Source organism: Bombus vancouverensis, chromosome 17 (assembly GCF_051014615.1).
Source record: "Bombus vancouverensis nearcticus chromosome 17, iyBomVanc1_principal, whole genome shotgun sequence".
Lineage (NCBI taxonomy): Eukaryota > Metazoa > Arthropoda > Insecta > Hymenoptera > Apidae > Bombus > Bombus vancouverensis.
Window position 1 is genome coordinate 5,255,713 of NC_134927.1, and position 23,140 is coordinate 5,278,852.

The 23,140-nt window shown below is 38.0% G+C and overlaps 1 protein-coding gene and 1 pseudogene across 1 annotated transcript in view; one reads left to right on the top strand and one right to left on the bottom strand.

Annotated features, from left to right (window-relative positions):
• The window catches only part of Nrx-1 (neurexin 1), a 600,022-nt gene that overhangs the window by 229,927 nt on the left and 346,955 nt on the right, over window positions 1-23,140 (top strand). Inside the window, exon 4 of the mRNA XM_033349833.2 lies at window positions 14,178-14,237. Within this exon, the coding sequence (XP_033205724.2) occupies window positions 14,178-14,237 (60 nt within the window). The remainder of the gene's footprint in view (window positions 1-14,177; window positions 14,238-23,140) is intronic.
• Window positions 7,414-12,804, bottom strand: LOC143303925 (uncharacterized; annotated as a pseudogene).

The following is a 23,140-nucleotide window of genomic DNA, read 5'->3' on the forward strand; positions in this document are numbered from 1 at the left end:
GTCGAATAACATGTAAAAGCGACCACGACGAGATTTCTTATGGAAAAATAAGAAAATAATGTGGAATATCATTTTCTCATTTTCGACTTAGTTTTCGAGAAAATCGACTTTGAAAATTGATCAAGTATACTTCAACTTGGCTAATTACCGATTGGATATATCTAAATTTAATTTGTGGCTAATATAATATAATCTACATAACATCACACTAAAACTACCACATCAGTTTTTGTTTTAAAATTCCTACTTCGTGTTATATTTCTTCCGCAATCATCTAATGACTTTCTCAACGATAACTAAGGGAATAATATAATGAATTTTATTTTGCTTTTCATGTATTCAAACTGAAAATAATTTTGTATCAAGGCTACTTATACCAATAGCAGTGAAAATGATTGGTACTTGTCAAAGTGTACAGGAGTCCTGCACTCTGTTTATCGGACCCCAATTAACCAGTTTCCTCGTTTTCTACAACTTGCCACGCGTTTTTCAAATTTTTACTACGTATCATTGGATATGACGATATCAGTTATCAGGAAAATTCCAGATCAATCGCTGGATCGCTAGATGCTAACGCTAGAAACACCACAGCAATCAAAACGGCTGGATCTACAATTTTATAAATGTGTCAACCCTCGTTTAGGTCGATCACGGTCGCAGATGGATTAATAATAGCAAAAATGTACCACATAACATGGAATTGTTTCTGTAAGAAAGTAATAAATCAATAAATATAAAAATATTCTATTATTACGTATTTTTTAAAGACCAGTAATTTTGACTAATTTTGGTAGCAATAGTTTCGCGTTAATTGTCGGTAGCTTTAGCGTTAATTTTCAAGAAAATAGACTTTGAATTTGTTTAGTTAAGAATTCTACTACCAGCACATGCGTATGAGAAATTCTCAAATATATTTTCCTCGAAAACGCTTATTTTCACACGCAGAACGACCTCCTGTCGATTATTTAGTCCTACCCAGTCCGGAATTAGCTTCAAGTATACTTGATCGATTTTCCCATGAACCAACCCGATAATCAACAACCTTTGTTCCACATTTTCTTCGTATTTTCCTACAAACAACGCGATATTCGTTCTGTGGCTGTATATCACGCGGATCCGTGCGACCATATCCGAAATACCTGGAATTTCTAATTAACTATACAAGAAATTAGAAGATACAAAACAGCGAAAAAATTCGATTAAAATGGTATCTGAATGAACGCAGCGTGTCAAGTTTCGTTTTCGCACGACGATGTTTCATATGCACCGAGCAAATAATTAAAATTCGACCGCTTTAGCGGAGATGCGCGCGTTACGAGTACGCGACGTGGTGATCGATATCGTTTTAGGGGAACTCGAGCTGGCACGGCATTAACGGATTAACAGCGCGGAAAGTGTAGCGGTGTAAAAGGCTGATGGCGAAAAGAGGTCGTGTCAGTATCGCAATTAATTGGATTGTATGCGCGATGTTGCTGCTCCGCTGGTTCGTGCGAAACGCGAAATATTTCCCCGATACCGGACGTCGTAGTTTTATAATAAATCATACGCTCGACGCTGACGAAAAATTCTATTATTAAAATTCAACGTACGAACGCCGTTAACGAAAAGCACGGCATGCGTTAAACATGATGGCGCGTTTAACATTCCGTGCGTTGTATCGTCGTATACTATGTGATCGCTCAACGTTGAAGAAAATGTAATTGGAAATATTTATTAAACATCCGATGTACGAGACATTTTTATTCCGCTGTAACTTGTTAATGCACGAGATACGAGTTAGTCGTTTAACAATTGCAACGTTATACGTGTCCGTATCGAAGTATAATTCTTCGTTATTATTAATACCGTCTCAATGGATAATTGCAGCCAACATCGATTCAACATGATTACATTGCATAAGCACGTAATTGTCCAAGCGTTTGGATGTTGCTCACATTTACGTTTATCAATGATTTAATTCTCCCAAAACTGGTACTCTGATGTTATTGGTTTGCGCATTGTTCTTTTTTCTTGCAACTTCCTCGTTCGGAATTTCATCGAAATTTAATACTAACGAATAACGATGTTAACAAGCAGCTGTTGCTGCATTTTGTGCGAAAAGATTATCAGCAAGTTAGGATGAAAATTAACCTCGCCGGCTAATTTGCCACGCAATTCCCACTAAAGAAAGAAACTATAACATGCGATGTAATTAACCCAATGGAACATTATCGTATCTTTGCCGATATACGAATATCAAAGAACACTGTAACCTAATTAATAAAACGACTAGCACTGTCAACCGACCTTCCAACGTACTGAAGTTTTTGAAACGTATCTATACTTCTGCTTCGATCAAACCTGTAATTTTTCGTATTTAAATACTCCGTTAAATACTCGTCGAACTTTGATTGAACGTGATACAAAGGAAGCTTGAACTTTGTACTGGCTGTTTCTTCATGGGCGACATCGTTCGCTAAAATAACAGAACACTAGACACAACTTGACGCTAGACGATGATCCTTTTATGCCCAAAGGAAAGAAACCTTGTTCTTTTACCGAATAACACGGTTTACGAAAATTACACGAAACATCGGAGAAACAAGCGATCATTGGTGCCAAAGTTTCCTCGTCGAATAAATTTCACGACCGATGGTTGGCGAAATTTCGTGACACAGTGGTCGGATTCCATTTATCGCGCTTCTGCCCTGCGATCTCTTGCAGCAGGAAAAGCGTCGTCCTTTCTCTGGTGTTTGCAACAGATCTGAAAGAGGACTGATTATTCCGACCCTAATAAATCCTCTAGTTCGTTTTTCTCTGGCCGTTTCCATCGCGGTCCGTCGCTATTTCATCGTCCGTTTCTCTTTCTTCCCGCAGAAGTCTGCCACAGGACTTGAACGTGGTCGTTAAACCGTGGAAATTACATTATATCGCGCAGAACGACCGCGCCTCTCGCCACGAAAGACAATCGAGTCGAAGGAAAAAGCTGTTGAGGGTAGCGTTGAAAAATTCCGCTACGAATCCTGACAATCTTCGTTTTTCTTGTAATTACGTTGCCCTGATCGATTAACGATATTATAATCGAGAAGAAAAGCTACATATTAAATCGTTGTTTTTTATTAAATTAAATGGTGCGCTTAGTGTACTCGAAATAAATATTTTTCAATCGTTGCTTGCCACGTGTTGAATTTCTGGTATTTTCGTGAACCATAACAAAGAAAGATACATTCTGTTTGGGTGTATTTTCCAGTGATGGAAAACGATTAATTTTCGTACACGCGGAAAGAAGAAATTTTCTTCGCAGCCATCGTAATTATCAATTTAAAGCGACACTGAAAAACTTGAATCAAAAGTTGCGAAGCAGTTGTCTCGTTTTGTCTTACGGCTTTTTTTATTGGAGAAGTGCTCGATTGTTTATTATAAATTTCCGTGAAACTTTAGAAAACGCTGCCAAAGGCGCTTCGAACGATTCATTGCCGACAAAGACAAGAAATTCTCGAGAGAAGAGACCGTGAAGCTGTTTAATAAATCGCAAAATGTCATTGCAACGCGATGACTTTGAAAATACGCCTTCATCTTCCTTTTTAATTCCAAGACAAAGGAAGTACAAATTATGCGAACTAAGAGTTCCGTGTGGCAACTAAATGATTGCGGATTTTGTCATAAGACGGCAATGAAACGAAAAATTTTTACTCTATATTTTCCACTTCTTTTTTCGCGTAGAATCACCCCCTTTCCGCTTGTACCACCAGTTACCAACCACCCTGTATACAGACGTATAACAGCAATTAAGTGATTGCGGATTTCGCCATTGGGTCGTATTGACAAAACCCGCAATCACTTAGTTGCCAACGCAATAACACGTCCTCGTCTCCTCCGCGTGTGTAATTTTTCTCGTCCTTCCGTTTTCACCATTCTCACAGCCTTTTCGCTGTACGCGCGCGATTTTCTCATATTACGTGCTTTCAATTGCGCAAACCTAAGAAACAAAACTATGAAGAAAATTCCTCCTCGTCGATATTCCGTGGAAAAACGGAAATCTTCCCTTGAAGATTTTCATTTCGCTGGGAAAATGTTGCGCCGATATGGCAAAGTCGCGGCTCTATTTTCACTATTTCCTCTCGTCATTCTGCTATTGTACGAACGCGTCAGCCAATGAATCTCGCTGTTGATCGATTGTCTTGTGAAGTGGAATGGAAATGGTAGGAGCGTGATGCCGGCGATAAACGGCGAATAAGGTGAACGACGAGTGCGAGCATCGGCTTCGTTACCACCTGCAACCCCTTCGTTCCACGGGGGTGGCTTACCCCTTCCTCAAGACTGTTGATTACCGACCTACATACAGCGATACGAACATTTCCATATTCGTTGAACGATTCAATGCGGATTATCTTAAGCCCATCGACGACCATAATCACGATCGATCGATCTCGTTCTGATTTTAACGTCTCAATGCAACCGTGCTCGATGTTACAGCGAGCTGCTGTTTCACGCTGCAACTAACGCAGCCGCGGAAACGACGAGTATTTTATTTTCGTAATTATCGCGCCAGAGATTACGCTTTTAACATCACGCACGGTGGTTTGGAAATCGCGCTAGGCGAATGCCGAAAGTATTTTTTAAGATTCCACTGAAGAAACGCCGAGGAGAAATTAGAAAAACTGGAATTATTTAAGACGAGATATTTTCTCCGGCATCCTGACTGACGTTGACGAATGTTTCAGTTTCTGTTATTTTTCAGTTTTCGTAATTTTAGAATTGTAGAAATTTTGGAAATTTCGTCATTTTAGAATTTTCGTAAGTTTAGAAATTTGAAAAAGTCGGCAATTTTTTGTCATACTTCCAAAGTTTAGGCATTCAAGAATATACACTTAAAAGGATTTTTTGAAATTTCAATTATTTTATGAGTTACAGCCAAACTTGTCTGAAAACTTTAAACTACTTTTTTCGAGTCGAGAAATATTTTTCCCATCCTTCTTTCTGGCATTTGTTTATTGATATTTTAAGATTACGTAAAAAATTCACCGAAAAGAAAAACTCAAAATTCACAAAGTTATGAGCTGGTAAAGTGGGTGGTGCTAGAAAAAAAAGGGTGTCCTGGCGTGTATGAATTTAATCTTCTGGTCATCTGAAGCGATAAAACCGAACGGATTCTTAATTAGTATAGACGCGGCTATAGCATGAACCTTGGAAAAGTCAAAACAATATTTTTTCACAAAATCGCGGCCGTTTGAAGAAAATTTTCCTTTTCGGCATGTTTCTTGGCAATTCCGTATTTTTTAAAAATAGTAAAATTAACAATTTTGATCTGGGCGTGGTTGAGGCGATAGAGGAATGTATAAAGAACATTCAGGCGAAATTTCAAATAAATCGGTTCATTAGAACTTGAGATATCGTGCACGCCAACTCGAAAGGTAGTTTCGAGAAAAACGCGTTTAAAGTTTTCAGACAAGTTTACTCAAACAACGTCTACCGTCTATATTCATTTGTTCCGGTCAGACCGGAGCAGATGCCGCGTCATAGAAATGGCTGTAACTCATAAAATAATTGAAATTTCGAAAAATCCTTTTAAAGGCATATTCTTGAATGTCTAAACTTTGGAAATATGAAAAAAAATTTTTAATTTTTTCAAATTTCTAGACCAGAACACTCCCTTAAATCGAACGTATACTTAGCACACGAACGCTGCTACCAGACGTCGGATATAATCTTTTTCCCTCGTGCAATAAGAGAGAGAAAGGGCTGGTGATAACGAACAGTTGGCTGTTTATCTCGCGGAGGGGGGCGCGGGTTGCGCGAAGCAGGCGAAGTACGCGTCATGCGACGAATTAACAAAACATTTGTCAGCATAATGAAATAGTTAAATGAGATAGACGAATTAGGGGATTCTGGTAAATGAGAAACGCGAACATCGAGATCAGTAAATTGCCGAGCTGCTATTTCCCCCTTAAAAGCGTTCATTGTTGACCCACTTCTGCGTTCGCCAACACCGCGTACAAATACCACACCACGCTTCCTATCTATTCAACAACTTCCGGCAAGTTGTGTCAGTCGTTTAATGAATTTATCTTCGACGATTCGCGTTCATAGGCAAGAGAAGGGAGGAAAAAGGCGGGTCGTAGGTTGGAAAATGAAAGTGAAGCGTTGCAATCATTGACCAATTATATTTAAAACAATAAAATCCGTTTCATAAAACGCTAGAATATGTTTAAAGTCGTTTTCTACGTTCGCGAGGTCATCTGATTTTCCACTGGCAAACAAAAGAGACTAACAGAACGCAGTGTTAAAGAGGACAGTATCGTTGACAGTAAATCGAAGAATTACCCGCTGCCCGCGTTTATTATGCGAACATTCCATTTAATTTGGGAGAATTGTAACGCAGCGGGTAATTAATTACAATTTGTTCGTACGAGGTACGTGAATTTTCAAAGTCCATTCCCTTAAAAATACACCGAGAAGCCCAAGTCTCTCGATCGATCTTTTCGTTCAATGAAAGTGCCGCAGTCTGTAAACGTCAATTAGAATTTAAAGGAAAAATGCCGCTGGCTAAATAACAACATAAACGGAGGAAATTCTTTTCCAGAGTCTTCTGCGTCGCTTTCATTCGTCACAACTGATCATAATAACCACGTTATTTTTTTTTTTAATATTCCTAGTCATATTTCAAAAATACGATTGTCCTACGGACGGTTTGCATTGTTTGGATGGTGTACATTGTTTTATAATAAAACGTATTCCAGACGCATGAAAAAGGAACAATATATACATTTTTTAAGTGACATTCAAGAGACGAAATTAGGAACATTTTCCTTCTCGAGTCAAAAACTTGTTTGCCATTTAGGAATAACAATAATTATTATTATTATTATAGTTCGAACTAACTGTAAGGTAATCAGAGAAATATTTTCAGACTGAAAAATTGATTTAGTCGCGAATAAACGCTGAAGAAGATTTGGCGGAATTTGGGCAGAAACCTTATTCCGTAATTTCAATTCCAGTTTTAACGCGACACGGAATGTCCAGTTAAAACTGGAATAGGAATTATGTCGTTGCTCAGAAATAATTTCTGTAGCTCAATTCGTCAACGTCTTTGTCCGCGCTATTCGTAGCTAAAAGGTCGATACACTTCTCACATGTACTTAGTTACGTTATCTTCGTCACGCTAAAATCTCAATTAATAGTCCTACAGTCTAATTACGTCTTAGCTAAAATCACAAACCTAACAACTCACACACACACACACACATATATATAAATAATTGAAACCACACATATAAAACCATTCGATACGAAAGAGGAGACTAAGTTGCGGAAAGAGATCGGTTCAATATTCGATGAGTATTTTCTAACAAATTGTTGGAAGAGAAAGAAAAGATATAAAATATCGTAACGATTATATCAACGAAGAATACGTATGTTCCCGAAGTAATAAATTAACCGAATTAAGTGAATGGCAGATAATCGTACAGTTGACACACGTATCAATGAGAACTGCGATTATCCATCCTGTCACTATCATCGAATTTTGTCATACGTTCTAACCACATATGAAATATTCTCTTCTTCGTTTATGCAAATATCGCGATAGAAATAAAATATTAAACCGTTGTTTCCATTTCGTCCGGGTCGTCCTGAGTGGTAGACGGCTGATTGCAAATTTCCGTACACATGACACTTATGTCCCTCAAATTGTCTTTCATACTCTTCTCATATATATGTAGCAATTGTTCAGTTTTTTCTTTAAGGATAGTTATGTCCTTTTGTTTATTTTGTACCAGCGTGGTTTTCAACCTGATTATCTGGAACACGTAGGAATTAGCGACGCTAATTAATCGTAAGAATCGATTTTATACGTAGAAACGTACCTTGTCCTTATTGACCAACCTTTCCTGCAATTCAGAAAGCTGCCTATTCAATTCGAAATCCCTTTCAAGTATCATCTTGTTTTCTTCTTCCAGTTCTTTGTTTCTCTTAATTAACAACTCAACATCGTTGATATCGCGCTCCAATTTCTCGCACTGTTCATTTAATTCTTTCTTCAATTCTTCGATATCCTGTGAACGTGATTTTTTAAAATTTCAGTGCCGATTCAAATTTTCGCCCGCAACAGATTCACCCGTTTACGTGATTCACCTTGTCTTTCTCGATAATCGTTTGCGCATTCTCCAGTTTCACCCTAGCCAGCTCCTGGGACAATTTCACGTTCTCCTGAATCAAGCGATTGTGTTCATCGAAAATTGCTTCGTGCAACGCGTTAATTTCCGACAGCTTTTTCTCCAGCATATGCCTCATGTCACCATAATCGCTGACTTTCTCCGCTTGTTGTGGTTGTTGCGGTTGTTGTGATCGTGCACCTTGTTTCGAACGTTTCATAACTGAGGGAAAAATTCAACAATTCGGACTAAAATTTACGACTAGTTGCAATACAAAAAATAAGAAGAAACGCCTATTTTTTACTTTTCTTTTTCCACCACTTTTCTCGGAAAGATCATCGCGTAAATATTTCAGCAAGATCAATTTCGAAAATCAATGTTGCTCCACGATTCGATACGTTTCGCACGTATTTCCATCTAAATTAATTGTTTAAATTTTTCAATGGTAGAATATCAATAACACACTTACTCTGCGAGGGAGATGCTTTGGTGCCTGATTTCTCCATTGGGCTCGACATCAGCCTGAATTCTACAATTGTGTCAGAAGATCTTAAGATTATATTTAATATTGTTACGTTATATAAGAAGATTATATTATTATTAAGAAGGTTATATAAGAAGATCTTAAGAAGAATTTGATTTCTGTGGGTCGCGAGTACGTTACGAATGCGAACAATTAAGTAATTTGAATTATATTTAATTTAATTTAAATTTTAATTTATTTAAGTATATTTAAGTATATTTTTTCTATGAAATGTGATACGACGTGTCTCGTGAGCTCTGTTTATCCGAAACGTCTTCGTTAATTCGAAGAATATTCGGCAAAGGAAAGTTATGGGATTTAAAAGAATACAAAATATCCGTAAAGAAGACCGTAAAAAAGATACAAAACCCACTTTTGTTTTTCTTTTTCGATGGAATTGTCAGATTTTGAAATACGTCGGTCGATTTAACTCGATATTCTTTGCAAAATGGTATTCAACTATCTTTGTTTGTCAGGTATTTTAATTTGAATTTCATTAACGGATGAAAGGCGAACGTAAAACGACAAGGTAAACACAAGAACACCGCCTTGATGCGTTAAACAGCACAAATTTCAGTTAAAATATCTGCTAAATCGACGGAAACACGTTAGAGCGTGCAATTTTTATTCCAAATATTTCCTTGAAACGTATTCCTTGAAACAACGAAGATACTTCAGGTGGCGAGATTTTGCAGAACACACTGTATAGAAATATACTTAATACTGAAGAAGTTAGGCTCGTTGGTTAAATATTTACGCGTACACCGATCGGTTGCCTGACAGACAAGGACGAGACGAACAAGGAACGTAAACACCATGCGAATAAACAAAATCACGTTGTCCTTTCGAGTCCAATTTTTTTTTAAATAATAAAGAGATGTCGCGATTAGTTCAGTTTCTGGCGATAGAAACGTAATTTCTCGTTGTACCGATCGAAATCATTTCATAATTGTCCATATCCTGTTTTTGCTTTTCAACGTGCTGTCTTTTCGCAAATTCTGTCGCGCTGCCCTCCAGTTTTTTTTTTTAATTATGTCGCGATAGAATTCAATTGCAATTGTATACAATTAAATCGCGATGAAACGACTGTTTTATTTTTCAATTCGATCGCTGACGGAGCTCGTCGTGGCGCAGAATATTTCTTCGTGAAAAACAGCCAACTGGTTAAAGGAAACACGCTACGTTTTAACGAAATCACGTCAAATTCAGCAAACAATGCGCCCGTACGTATCACGATACGAGCGTATCGCGTATATCCGAAAGGTTAATCATAGTGATTTTCAATAGATCACTTAGTTAATTGTGGTGTTTAGCGATGGTTCGCCAATGTGGTTGTAATTCCCAGCTCTAAACATTCGATTAATTCAGCTAAAATAGTCACGTTTCATTGTCAGACTTTACCAGCCTGGCAACATATCATTGTTTAAATATCAGCCGATTACTGTTTCCTGCGCGGTTACATGCTCCGATCCAACGACGTAATCGAATTACGAAGGCGAGCAAACTACGATATGTTTTAATTGACAGGACACGATCTATTGGCTTGGCCAATATACAAATTGGATGATATACGAATCTTTATGGAATCTTAGTTGTAACGTAAAATTGTATAATATACAAGTCTTTGTGCAAGCTGAAGTCCATTCGCGTAACTACAACTCGCGCGTACTAATTCCGTCGTGAAGAACGAAGAAATAAAGAAGGAAGAATTCTTAAGGGATTAATATGAAAGTACAGAAAAATAGGACGAGCCCTATCCTCGAAAAAGTGTCTTTTTCGTTCTCTTCTATCGTGTTTTATCATCTACAATTAATAAAATCATTGCAAGTTAGCATTAGGTCGCGATATTGCGGTGAGAATTTTATTCTCGAGATGCTGGAAAAACAATTTTCGCGCGTTGTTGTGTATAGATTTTATGGACAAATCTGATTAACATTTTCGATCGCTGCTTTATTTCCCTCTTTTACGAAATTCGTCAAACTTCCTGGAATAATATCGAAGCTTTCGATCGTTGTTTTTCGCCGCTGTCTTCATTTTCTTCATATTTCCAGCTATCAAAAAATTGCAGAGAAAATTGTCGAATCGACGAAAATCAACTGCAACGCGCGCTACGATCTACTGGGTTGTCCAAAAAGTTTCTTTCGTTTCATAGGGCGATAATAGACGAGCGACAATTTCTGTTTTATATTATTTTATTGAATTAGGTATCATTCATTTCGTTCTATTTCTGTTACTATGTTCGTGCATGAAACAAAAAACATTGTGCGTCTGTTATTTCCTTGTAAAACGAAAGAAACTTTTCGGACAACCTAATACCTTCGCGCGTTGTTATATGTAAATTTTATAGATAAATCTAATTAACATTTTCGGTCTTTCGTCGCTGTCTTAATTGTCGCAATATTTCCAGCTATCAAAAAATTGCACACCAACAGAGAAAATTGTCGAATCGACAAAAATCAACTGCAACGTGCGCTACGATCTACTGGGTTGTCCAAAAAGTTTCTTTCGTTTCATAGGGCGATAATAGACGAGCGACAATTTCTGTTTTATTTTACTTTATTGAATTAGGTATGATCCATTTCGTTCTATTTCCGTTACTATGTTCGTGCATGAAACAAAAAACATTGCGCGTCTGTTATTTCCTTGTATAATAAAACGAAAGAAACTTTTCGGACAACCTAATACCTTCGCGCGTTGTTGTATGTAAATTTTATGGATAAATCTGATTAACATTTTCGGTCGCTGCTTTATTTTCCTCTTTTACGAAATTCGTCAAACTTCCTGAAATAATATCGAAGCTTCCGATCGTTGTTTTTCGCCACTGTCTTCATTTTCTTCATATTTCCAGTTATCGAAAAATTGCATATTGATAACGGAGAAAATTGTCGAATCGTGAAAAATCAACTGCAACGTGAAGAACAGCAAAGAAGAACAGTAAAAAGAACAACGAAGAACAGTAAACGAACAACTAAGAGGCAGCGATAGTTGATCGGAAATGTTAATTACTTCGATGCTTGTTATGCTGCATTAAAAATGAATAATGCTAACACGACTGAACTTATTCAACGATCTAATCAATTGCAGCATCGTTGTACTATCACACAATGGAAACCAAAATTTGCACGCGATTTCGATCAAACACAAAAAGGAATCGCGTGCGGACTCGCGATACTGTACAGAAATTGCGCGACGAGCCGTTTAAACAGCAACGCGTTACCGATTAACCGGCTAAAATTCCGAGGAAAAAAAACAACTCGTCGAGGATCGGTTCGATGTTTTCTGTTAGTCCTCCATCATCCGCCGCGATACTTTACGCGCGACACGCGCTCCAAATCTCCGGGTATCGGGTTACAGCGTTGCGGCGATCGAAGGGGCAACCTTTTTTGTGGAATTTCGATGGCCGAGAGGAGGGAGACCGGCGGAGGCTGGCGTATCGGTCGATTCCGAAGCCGGAGGATCGCGTGCGAGCCAGGAAACGGATTATGGTTTTTACGAGGCGCGAAAACGCGATAACTCGGCGAGAAAGAAGCAGCGGCAAATGTATCTTCGATTGTGTATCGGACACTGTGTATCCCGATATTCCCAATGGATATGTTTTATGTATCGCGCGAGACGCTTGCAATTTATACTCGAGACATTTTTTTGCGTCGCGCAGAGATACGACAGAAACTGCGCTCTGCGGTTGCAGTTCCTTCGCATCGAACGTACGCGAACTTCGCGAGATCCCGCAATGGCCCACCGAAATATTTAAAATTACAGAAAGCTTTTTTTATGGAAATGGAATTATTAATTTGGAAATATTAATACACAGAAGTTTCTTACACATATACTATATGGTTGGAAAGATTTTGAAACTCCATTGAAAATGTATTATATTCATTCGTTGAGAATGTTGGAGAATTCGGTTGTTGTTTGGTCGAATAAAAACGACGCGGAAACAACTTTCTACTTTTACTTCGCGTGACGTATCGAAAGAAAAGACGTATAGTTTGGTAGTATCGTCGTTAGACGTAATACGAGATCGTTGTTGGAATACGAAGAAGATTGAAAGTGTTACTATGGTGGTTTGTTTGAGAATACAGAATAGACATGTTGTTCCTCGTTGTTCGCAGGATGTTCTTGAAACGTAACGTATGACTTGACAAGCATATTGTTATTAGAAATATATCAGGATATAAGTTATCAATGTTTCCAATAACTCATTTAATAAACTCCTTATCTCTTGGATGATGACAAAAATTTATTGAGTGCCATCAGACGATATTTAATATCGTCGATATTTAAGCTTCTCTACGAAAATACGATACGACGATAAATATTGACAGTGTTGCGTTGGCGATATATATCGATCCTCCTGGTTGAAGATCTCGAAACATCGACGATATACAGGGTGGTTGGTAACTGGTGGTACAAGCGGAAAGGGGGTGATTCTACGCGAAAAAATAAGTCGAAAATATAGAATAACAATTTTTCGTTTGAGGCTTTGTTTTCGAGAAAATCGACTTTGAATTTTCGGTCGGTACGCGTGCACTTTATCGCGTCCCGTTATAACGGATCTCACTGTAGATCGTTGTCTCGATGGAAAAATTGAAAAAAAATAAAATAAATTAAAAAAAGAAATTTTAATTTTTCCATCGAGACAACGATCTACAGTGAGATCCGTTATAACGTACGGCACGCGTACCGAGCGAAAGTTCAAAGTCGATTTTCTCGAAAACCAAGCCTCAAACGAAAAATTTTTATTCTATATTTTCGACTTCTTTTTTCGCGTAGAATCACCCCCTTTCCGCTTGTACCACCAGTTACCAACCATCCTGTATATTGATCGTCTGAGGACACTCTCAGATCGAATTTCTCGTACCAATGTGTCTTATACTGCCTTTTTCACAATATCATCGTCTTTCGAAGCTAATTTCATTTGTCAACAAGCAAATAGATAAAAGAGTGCTAATTAACATACATTAAATTAGATCAACCTGTCGCCTTATGATATCGAATCGTATTCGTGTTATCGATTGCAGCTTCCATTTAACAAAATTACAACTATGACGATATGTATAAAATTCATACCAAACTGCAGTCTTTGATTTTAACTTTTTAGCCTGAACACTGTCGCAAACGCTAAATACATATCGATGAATACTAATTCAAAATTTTCCACCCTATGATATCGATATTCAACGAGAGCTGCCGAAAAAGAATTTACAAGGCAAGTAAATTAAAATTGAAAGTGAAACAATAAAAAAATGAAAAAAGCTCTCTGATAATTTCTATGTGCTGGAGTAGCAGCCTATTTGCTAAATAAAATCAGCTCGCACTTGCCGTGCGATCTAAACCTTCCACCGTTTCTTTTTCTTTTTTTTTCTCGTAGTTATCATTCGCCTCATTCGGCAACTCGCATCGAATAAAATTCGTTTGAATTCAGCCGGAAGCGTGTTCCGGTAATTTCGTTCATCCACATATCCACCAAGCATGGTTCAGTTTTTTACTTTCTTTCTCTCCTTCTTTCTGTTTACACATAGAAGCATGGAGCACGGTGCTGCCTACGGCGGGTGCTGGTGATTACTGGGCGTGGGAATACAGTGAGTCACGCTAATTACTAAGCTAAAGGGACCACGATAATGTAGTCCGGAGTAGGTAGACGTATCGCTAGTATTGATCAGTAGATCGTAGTAGCTCTGGTTAATGCATTCCGCTCCGTGTCTCGTACACCCGAACCATCGTCCGTGCTATTTCCTTATTTCCTTGTTAACAGTTGCGTCTTAAGGGGGTTTCCCGAATTAGAATGTTCTAAAACAGCGTCTTTTTGTAATTTTTTTTTAAGAAGGGAAAGAAGGAAATGAAGTTATTGAATTTTGAGATATGGTTTTATATATATTTAACGAATGCAAAAAAATTTTTTTTCAAGTAAACTAAACAAATTAGAACAGATTTCTAAGTGTGTTTCATGGGCTGCAGTTTTCAATCGGCGTGAAAGATCCACCACGTAATTCTTGACCGAAACAAAAAACCAAAAAAGGATTAAATTATTATATATTTTTCTTCTCGATGAACTATAAAAGTTCGTCGGAAAGTTTATTTAAATAATTGTTATAGCACCTCAAAGTTTATTTTTCCTTTTTATAAAACACATTTCTTCTTTAAACCCGCCAAAATTTTTAATTTCACGCTATTTTCTATCACTTTTTTAATTCATCGATGAACTACAAAAGTTCGTCGAAAAGTTTATTTAAATAATTGTTATAGCACCTCAAAGTTTATTTTTCCTTTTTATAAAACACATTTCTTCTTTAAACCCGCCAAAATTTTTAATTTCACGCTATTTTCTGCCATTTTTTTAATTCATCGATGAACCATAAAAGTTCGTCGAAAAGTTTATTCAAATAATTGTTATAGCACCTCAAAGTTTATTTTTCCTTTTTATAAAACACATTTCTTCTTTAAACACGCCAAAATTTTTAATTTCACGTTATTTTCTGCCACTTTTTTAATTCATCGATGAACCATAAAAGTTCGTCGAAAAGTTTATTTAAATAGTTCATCGAGAAGAAAAATACATAATAATTTAATACTTTTTTGATTTTTCGTTTCGTTCAAGAATCACGAGGTGGATCTTTCACGCTGATTGAAAACTGCAGCCCATGAAAATAGGCTTAGAAATCTGTTACAATTTCTTTTTTTGCTTAAAAAAAAATTCTTTCTATTCGTTAAACATATATAAAACCATACCTAAAAATTCAATAACTTCATTTCTTCTTCCCCTTCTAAAAAAAAAAAATCACAAAAATACGCTGTTTCAGAACATTCTAATTCAAGACACCACCTTAATGCGACGGGATAACGAATTTTCATGACACGATGAAACAGCCGGATTTTCCTCTATCGGCTTTCCAACAGATCGTTGCATGTGAAATAGTCAATTTCGTGAACGCGTGCCATCTTTAGAAGAGTCTGTTGGTTGTAAAATTTGCTCGCTTGCCTACGAATTAGACATTCGTATGTGTTGCGAGCTAATTTCAAACTGCAGAATCTCCGTGGATGATCGTTGTGTATAACGCAATCGATTATCGATCGCCAAGCAGCAAATTATGTTAACGAATATATTGTCTATTAATGTCAGGATTAAATGCAATTGGAAGTACCTTGCAATGTTAACGCAGCTTCCTCGAAAGCAGCATTAGCGTGACAATACGAACGCGAAAAGTATTTCTAGCTGAACCAACGAAAAATTATCGTCGTTTTACGATATGTCGCATGTAGCGGGAATTCGGCCGTTTCATCCGCGATAATCTGATGATCAGAATTGGTTTCCACGTGCTACCGCAAAGGATGCTAATATCCAAACGTAATTAATCGTGTCAGCAATGTACTTTGGGTTGTTAGAACGTTTGTCAAAGATTTTGATTAATCTGTTCGATTATTGCAATTAGTGTAGACACAAGAATTAGTCCATTCATCCTGCAATTATTGTTGACACACGATTAATCTCTAAAGTTAGATCACGAAGAACGTAGAATCAAACGATTTACAGTCGAGTCGATAGACATTTTTAGAAAATTCTTACGGTGCACAATGTTAGTTACGATGCGAGATACCGTAGAAACATGAAACGCGATAAGTGTAACCCAGGTTTATCGTTATTTCAATCAATTGTCGCGTAATTTCGTTCGAAAACTAAATGACCAAGTGGTATAAAAGTAACGTAGCAACGACGCTTGTTATCAAAACAAAATTTCAATCTGAAAATACCTCGTGGATATTGCAGCTTTTAATGAACTACAGCTTCGAGAAATATACAAAAGCGGCGGAACATCGTGGTAATAACGGCAGTACGTTAGTCGAAAGAAAATAAAGAAAAAGGAAAATGTATGTGTACGCTGCAGTAAATTTTACGTCTGGAAGGATAACAAGGGTTTGCCCAATTTCTCCGAGCAATACATAACATCGCCTTGCTACAATGTTGCAATTACGTTGGTTAGTCGCTGTGTTACAAGCTGCATTGTGGACAATGATTTAAGGGCGAAACTAAAGTCGATAAATAATGCGAGAAATTTAAAGTAACGCCGACGGAGAGATTAATCGGTAAATTGCTTGCATCCTTTCTAATCTTAGTTGCTCCATGAGGCAAAGCGTAGAGTAAGATAAATCGCAGCTCGCTCGTCTGATTAATCGTTCTTCCCCATAGAATGCAGATTGCCCTCGATATACACTTTAGTTGATACCGGCTAAGTTATCATAGTTTGCTCAATTTTTCGTTGCTGTTCTGCCATATTCCACGGCAGATACGATGAATCTCGTCCACCTTGGACCAGAGGCTCGTCAGATCCGTGTAACAAAGTTGGAAAAATTCTCTTTGGAAAGCGACTGCAGAGATCAACAAGGCAGAGCGGAACGTCGTCAAAGAGAACGTAAAGGGAACGAAGCGTTCGAATAATTCGCCGTTTTTGCATTGAAACGTATCGGCGTCGAAGGTGCGCGTGTTTTTGAAAATTAACGCGTTATTAGAGATGCAAATGATGCGCGATTCGAAAAGGTTCATTTAATATTCAGCGGATAGCAGGACAATTTAAAGTACAAAGGCCGAGCCAGCTCGATGCATGGGACGGAATTCAAGCTGGAAATTGAAAAGCCGCGCGACAATCCTGACCGGCCGTAATTCATCCCTTTTGTGTCTAGATTTGTTTCCAATGAAGACGCATTGTGCAAAAACGTACAATGCCCGCCAACTTTCTCTTCCATATGATAATTAGCTCGTGTAATTTATTCGCTGTCCGTCTTAAAAGTTCGTTACACGTTCGTGCACGATCTGCAAAAACGTCGTTTTTACGTGGCCTTTGATCCGTTTCATCTTCTCCAGTTGCTCTTGGGTCTATCGTTGCTACTTTGCTAAAGCAACGTTTTCTGGAAACGTACGTTGACACGGGGATGATACGAAAGATCGACAAAGTTATCGGCGAATGTTTCATAATTCAACGAACAGACTGTTATATGTGTTTATAATATGTATAATGTATAAATAATTAGTAAAAATAAAATAATACAATGTATAAATAATTGTAATAAGAAATAATAATAACGGATAATAATTATAATATGTATTTAGGTATAATAGCTACAGATAATTATAATAAGAAATAATAATAACAAATAATAATTATATGTATTTAAATATAATAACTACAGAAAATTATAATAAGAAATAATAATAACAAATAATAATTATATGTATTTAGATATAATAGCTATAGGTAATTATAACAAGAAACAAGCACGTTATAATTAGTTGTAATTAAAACAGCACGGTGAAAATACAAATATGTAGAGCAAGTTATTTTTTCGCGGAATCTGCGCGTATTTGCTAATTGCGAGACGGATGATATCGAAATTTGCCATTCTCGTGAGTTTGTGGTTTTTCGTATTGCGAGAAAAATCATGTAACTTGCATAGGAAGCTGTAAAATGATCGTGTACGATTGGAGGAAGTTTCTTGTACGCGTCGGATATGAATAAGCGTGTAGGTTTCATTATTTATTTTTATTCTTCGATATTATGTAGTGTGCCATTTACGTTTAATTGTTCTTCCTGTTTATATGTAACAACGTAAATCCTTGGGGCAAATAAGACGATCGATTCTGGAAAATAGAGTTTATTTTGGGAATAAATGGAATTATATACAATAACAGTTAATAATATAGGATTTTTTTATTTGTTTGGAAATATTAGAAATTAGGGTTTCCAATGATTTCTATCCTATATGATAAGTTTATTGATCGATAGATTTATTTACAATGGATTAAACAGGAAACGATGGTTATTTAACGTGTACTAAATACAGTAATGTACTATAACTAAGACAACTAAATAGTTAATTCACAACTCACAATTAATAGTTTGCAACTCATAACAACTCGACTACTCAACTCGGCTCTCCATTCACGACTACTCCACTCGACTCTCCACTCACGACTACTCCACTCGACTCCCCACTCACGACTACTCCATTCGACTCCCCACTCACGACTACTCCACTCGACTCTCCACTCACGACTACTCAAACCGACTCCCCACTCACGACTACTCCACTCGACTCCCCACTCACGACTACTCCACTCGACTCCCCACTCACGACTACTCCACTCGACTCCCCACTCACGACTACTTCACTCGACTCTCAATTCACGACTACTCCACTCGACTCTCCAGGTGACGACCACCCGGTAAAACTGTCAGGCCCTTTTTAACTTAATAACGCTTAAACCTTCCCGCAGTATCGTTTATGGTCCACCGATATTTCTTAGGCCATTTTTCCACCACACTACAATAACAAATCTGCTACAAATTTTACCTGGAAAATCGACAATCGGTTTTCTAACTTTTCAGTAAAATAACTGTCGGTAAAACAAAGCAAAAGTAAAAATGTTGCTTGGCGGGTAATTTGAATTCTATAAAATTTACATATTTGTATATGTGAGGTCAGATGTTACGGAGGCACGTCTGTGTGCCTACGTACAGATACAGGGTGTTCCGAAAATCGTGGTACAACAGGCCAGCTGGTGATTGTACAGGCAAAAATAAATCGAAGAAAAGAGAATAACATTTTTCATTCGAGTCTTCGTCTTGGGAAAAAGCGACGCGTACTAACTGCAAACTTTGAGCTACGAAGTCTTTGTATTATCAAATCCAAAGTGTGCCTCGAGGATAGTAACAGCGTTGAAGAATTAAAAGCTAACATCGTTTCAGCTTCCGAAGGTTTAAAAAAATACACGTAACTCGTTACCGGCTGCGCATAATAAATTAGTTTCGAAGAGCGCAGCTGTGCACGCTTCAACTTGGTCAAAATTCCCAACACTCGTTACATTAATCGAAAGATTTTCAACAAGCACCGATCTTATCTTTATTTATAAAGCCATTCCAATTAAATAGAAAATAAAAGAAAGTAATAATACGTACAGACCGATATCGCGGAAGTAAGATAACAGCAGTGAGAGGAAACGCATTGTTCATGTTTAACAATACAAAAGAAACAGGAATTTCATACGTCGAAGCTTCCAGTTAAAACACGGCTCCCTGTTGGATTTCCAAACTCGTTTCCTTTGCATTGGCACGTACTTTTGCGTCAGAATCGCCACTCGTGCTGTTGCGCCACCGCTTTTCCCTTCGTAATTTTCCTCTAAAACGTATGGTAAACCGTACAATATTCGAATAATCGAGACAATAGCTGTTGGTCCCATTAAACATGTAAAATCGAACGAACGAGATTAGCCGAACGATAAATGCGTCGAATGATTTGCAGAAATACTTGGCGCGTCTGTGAGAAACGTTCGAGCAAAGCAGAAGCACAAAGTTGGAAGAACTCGCGGAACGAAGTTTAAAAATTTTAATCTAACGGCGGGTTTTCATATCGCGAAATAAATGATGAATGAAGCTTCGACTTTCCAAAGTAAAGCGCGGCCTCGTTTTTTAACGCAGTATTTCAGTCTTCGAGTACGCTTTTAAAGAGATTTATCGATTACTCTACAAGCACCAAGCACCTATTTAAAATACCATTCATAGTCGCCCGACTCCGGACGTGATCATGCGCACAAAACAAACTAAATCCACTGTGACGTAAAAGCTGGAAAAAAGATGTATCGTCCGTCGCAGGGATCATCCCCGCTTTTCATCCCCGTTTCCTTCCATTTTACTCTCAAATCGAAGAACAAACCGTGCACAAGCCCTTAAATCTAAATACAATGAAACGTGCATAAAAGGCGTTAAATTTACCGACAAAAGGAAAACACGACCAAGTGTCCCGTCCTTTGCAAACATCGCACGCCCTCGCTTCATTTCCATTTTACCCTCCGAGCAAAGAACAAACGGGAAGCAACAAAAACAGAGGGAAAATCAGAGATTCATCGCTTCAAGCGAACGCGTAAAATTATGCTGGCCAGGCACGCGATCCGCGACGAATCGAGAGCAAAATAAAAAGGAAAAAACCCAGTCTGGCGGAAACGGGGAACCCTAGGCAGAAGCAGGAAAATAAGGGAAAAACGAAAATACTGCACAGGCTGTTTCACGCAAATGGGCCAAGCTATAGCTGCGTGTTGCGACCTCTGAACTGCTTGGCGATCGGTTAAATCGTAACTGTTCGCTGAAGTCACAAACCTCGGACGATATCAGCGCCGAAGGTGGAGATTTGATTAAAAAGTTCCAGCGTTCCAACGTTTATTTTCAGGTGTCTTATTCTCCAAGTGCCTGGTTCTTGTGTCCCAAACGTCAGTCTAGGGATGTGCCTTCGTCAACGTTTTCTGTGAGATGGCAGTCCATGTGGATCCAGTCACGCGACTGTCGAAATGTCGTGGTGCGTCACGTGCGCACCTGGTCGAGGGCGCGCAGCATCGTCCCGTGGTCTATCGTCGAGTTCTCAACTGGTGTCCAAGTTTCTGACACGTGGTTTGCTGTTGAAGGGATTCGTCGCGCGCTTAAAATGCCAATCGAGTTGTCCACTTTACGAGTCCGAGCTGCAAACTTTACGACACACACAATGCGTGGAAAATAGTAACTTGTGAAAAATAGCAGATACGCTGTCCGTGTGTCGTGAACTCGGGATAATCTTCATCCTAAACACCGTGAAACGTCTGATACATAGACAGAAGAATCGGCGACGCGGAGTTAAACGTGCTGGGACGACGCATCTCATTTGGTTTAGGCGCCTACGTGGAAGGTAGTGGCGCGAATTTCAAAAATAGAATATTCGCTGACATTGTTTCCGGCAGAATAGTCGAACATACTCGCGTGACAGTGGCTAAGGGTAGCCAGGCGAGGTTTAAAGTCCTTCCATGGCCGTGGTAGAACGTAATATTCTCTCGGCTTGGGATTTATGCCGCAGTGGTGGCGTGCACGGTGGGAGAAATTGCGGCGTGGGGCGGTGGACAAGGGTTGGGGGTGGCTTGCTGCCTCCCTCGACCACGCCAGCAGAGTCGCTGGTAGATTATAAACGGTCGTTTTGTTGCGTTGTTAGCAGATGTCTGACGCGAGTGGAACGCGCAGAGGAACAGGCAGACGGAGAAAGAGAAGAGAAAAGAGGGTGGTGTTTGGGGGTGGGCCGGTCGCTAATTAAGTTTTTCACGCAGAAATTCGTGGCGCTGGTCTCGCTGGAATTCCTGGTGGCGCGACTCGATGAAAAATCGACGAAAGTGGCCAGCTGTTTTCGTCGCGCACGACACGGTATCGCGTTGTGAAACGCGAACAACCCCCAACTGATGTTAACTGAAGATAATTAAAATCGCTGCCCTTATGTAAACGGACGTTTTTCATGGAAATTGAGAGACGGTGTGTCCCTTAAAATGGGATTGTTAGCGGCTGGCAATTCGTTAGTTCGATTACGAAAGGCTGAGAATGCCCTGAGAGTTTGAAAATATTCTCCAACGACATAGTTCTATTTCCTTTTTTCGTTTCTTTTTCGAACGATTTAGAGACAGTTTATTAAATCGTTGTTAAAGCACGGAGTTTTAATCGTACGTTTTATTACGTTTCTGGTATCCGTGGAAAGCCACGGGAAAATATTAGCATGTTTTTTCCGACGTCTGTATTAATAAAATAAAATAATTAAATAAAACAGTTTCTATTGTTACACATTTTTTATTATTAGCAATAAAGCTGTGCTGGTATGTTGCTATGAAGGTTTAATTCCTTTTATCGTGCCAGATAAAATAAATAATAGTTGACAAACTATTGTTACGATAAAACACACAAAAAGTACATTTCCTACTATTAGTAAAAACAGTGGAACAATAACAGTGAGTTTCCCTGAAATTTTCTTCTATTTTCTCTATTCAATTTAATTGTTTACAGCTGATAAGATATGTATCTTCAAATGTTTATATTTCCCAAAAAGAAATTTTCCTTCCATTTTTCCTGACCTATATACCCACTCAATTACGTTTCATCGTGCCGGATAAAATAAATAATAGTTGACAAACTATTGTTACGATAAAACAAAAAAAAGTACATTTCCTACTATTAGTAAAAACAGTGGAACAATAACAGTGAGTTTCCCTGAAATTTTCTTCTATTTTCTCTATTCAATTTAATTGTTTACAGCTGATAAGATATGTATCTTCAAATATTTATATTTCCCAAAAAGAAATTTTCCTTCCATTTTTCCTGACCTATATACCCACTCAATTACGTTTCATCGTGCCGGATAAAATAAATAATAGTTGACAAACTATTGTTACGATAAAACAAAAAAAAAGTACATTGGTAAAAGCAGTGAAACAATAATAATGAAAATTTTCTTCTATTTTCTCTATCGAATTTAATTATTTACAGCTGATAAAATATGTATCGATAAACAATAGGACAATTTATCAGAAACATCCGATCAATATCCTACCATATTTTGCACTCAACTTTAGCAATTTTTAATTTAACTTCTCCCTCGTTCTTCATAATAATTCAAGTAATCACATCTGCCAATCTTCGACGTTCATTTCACACATTTC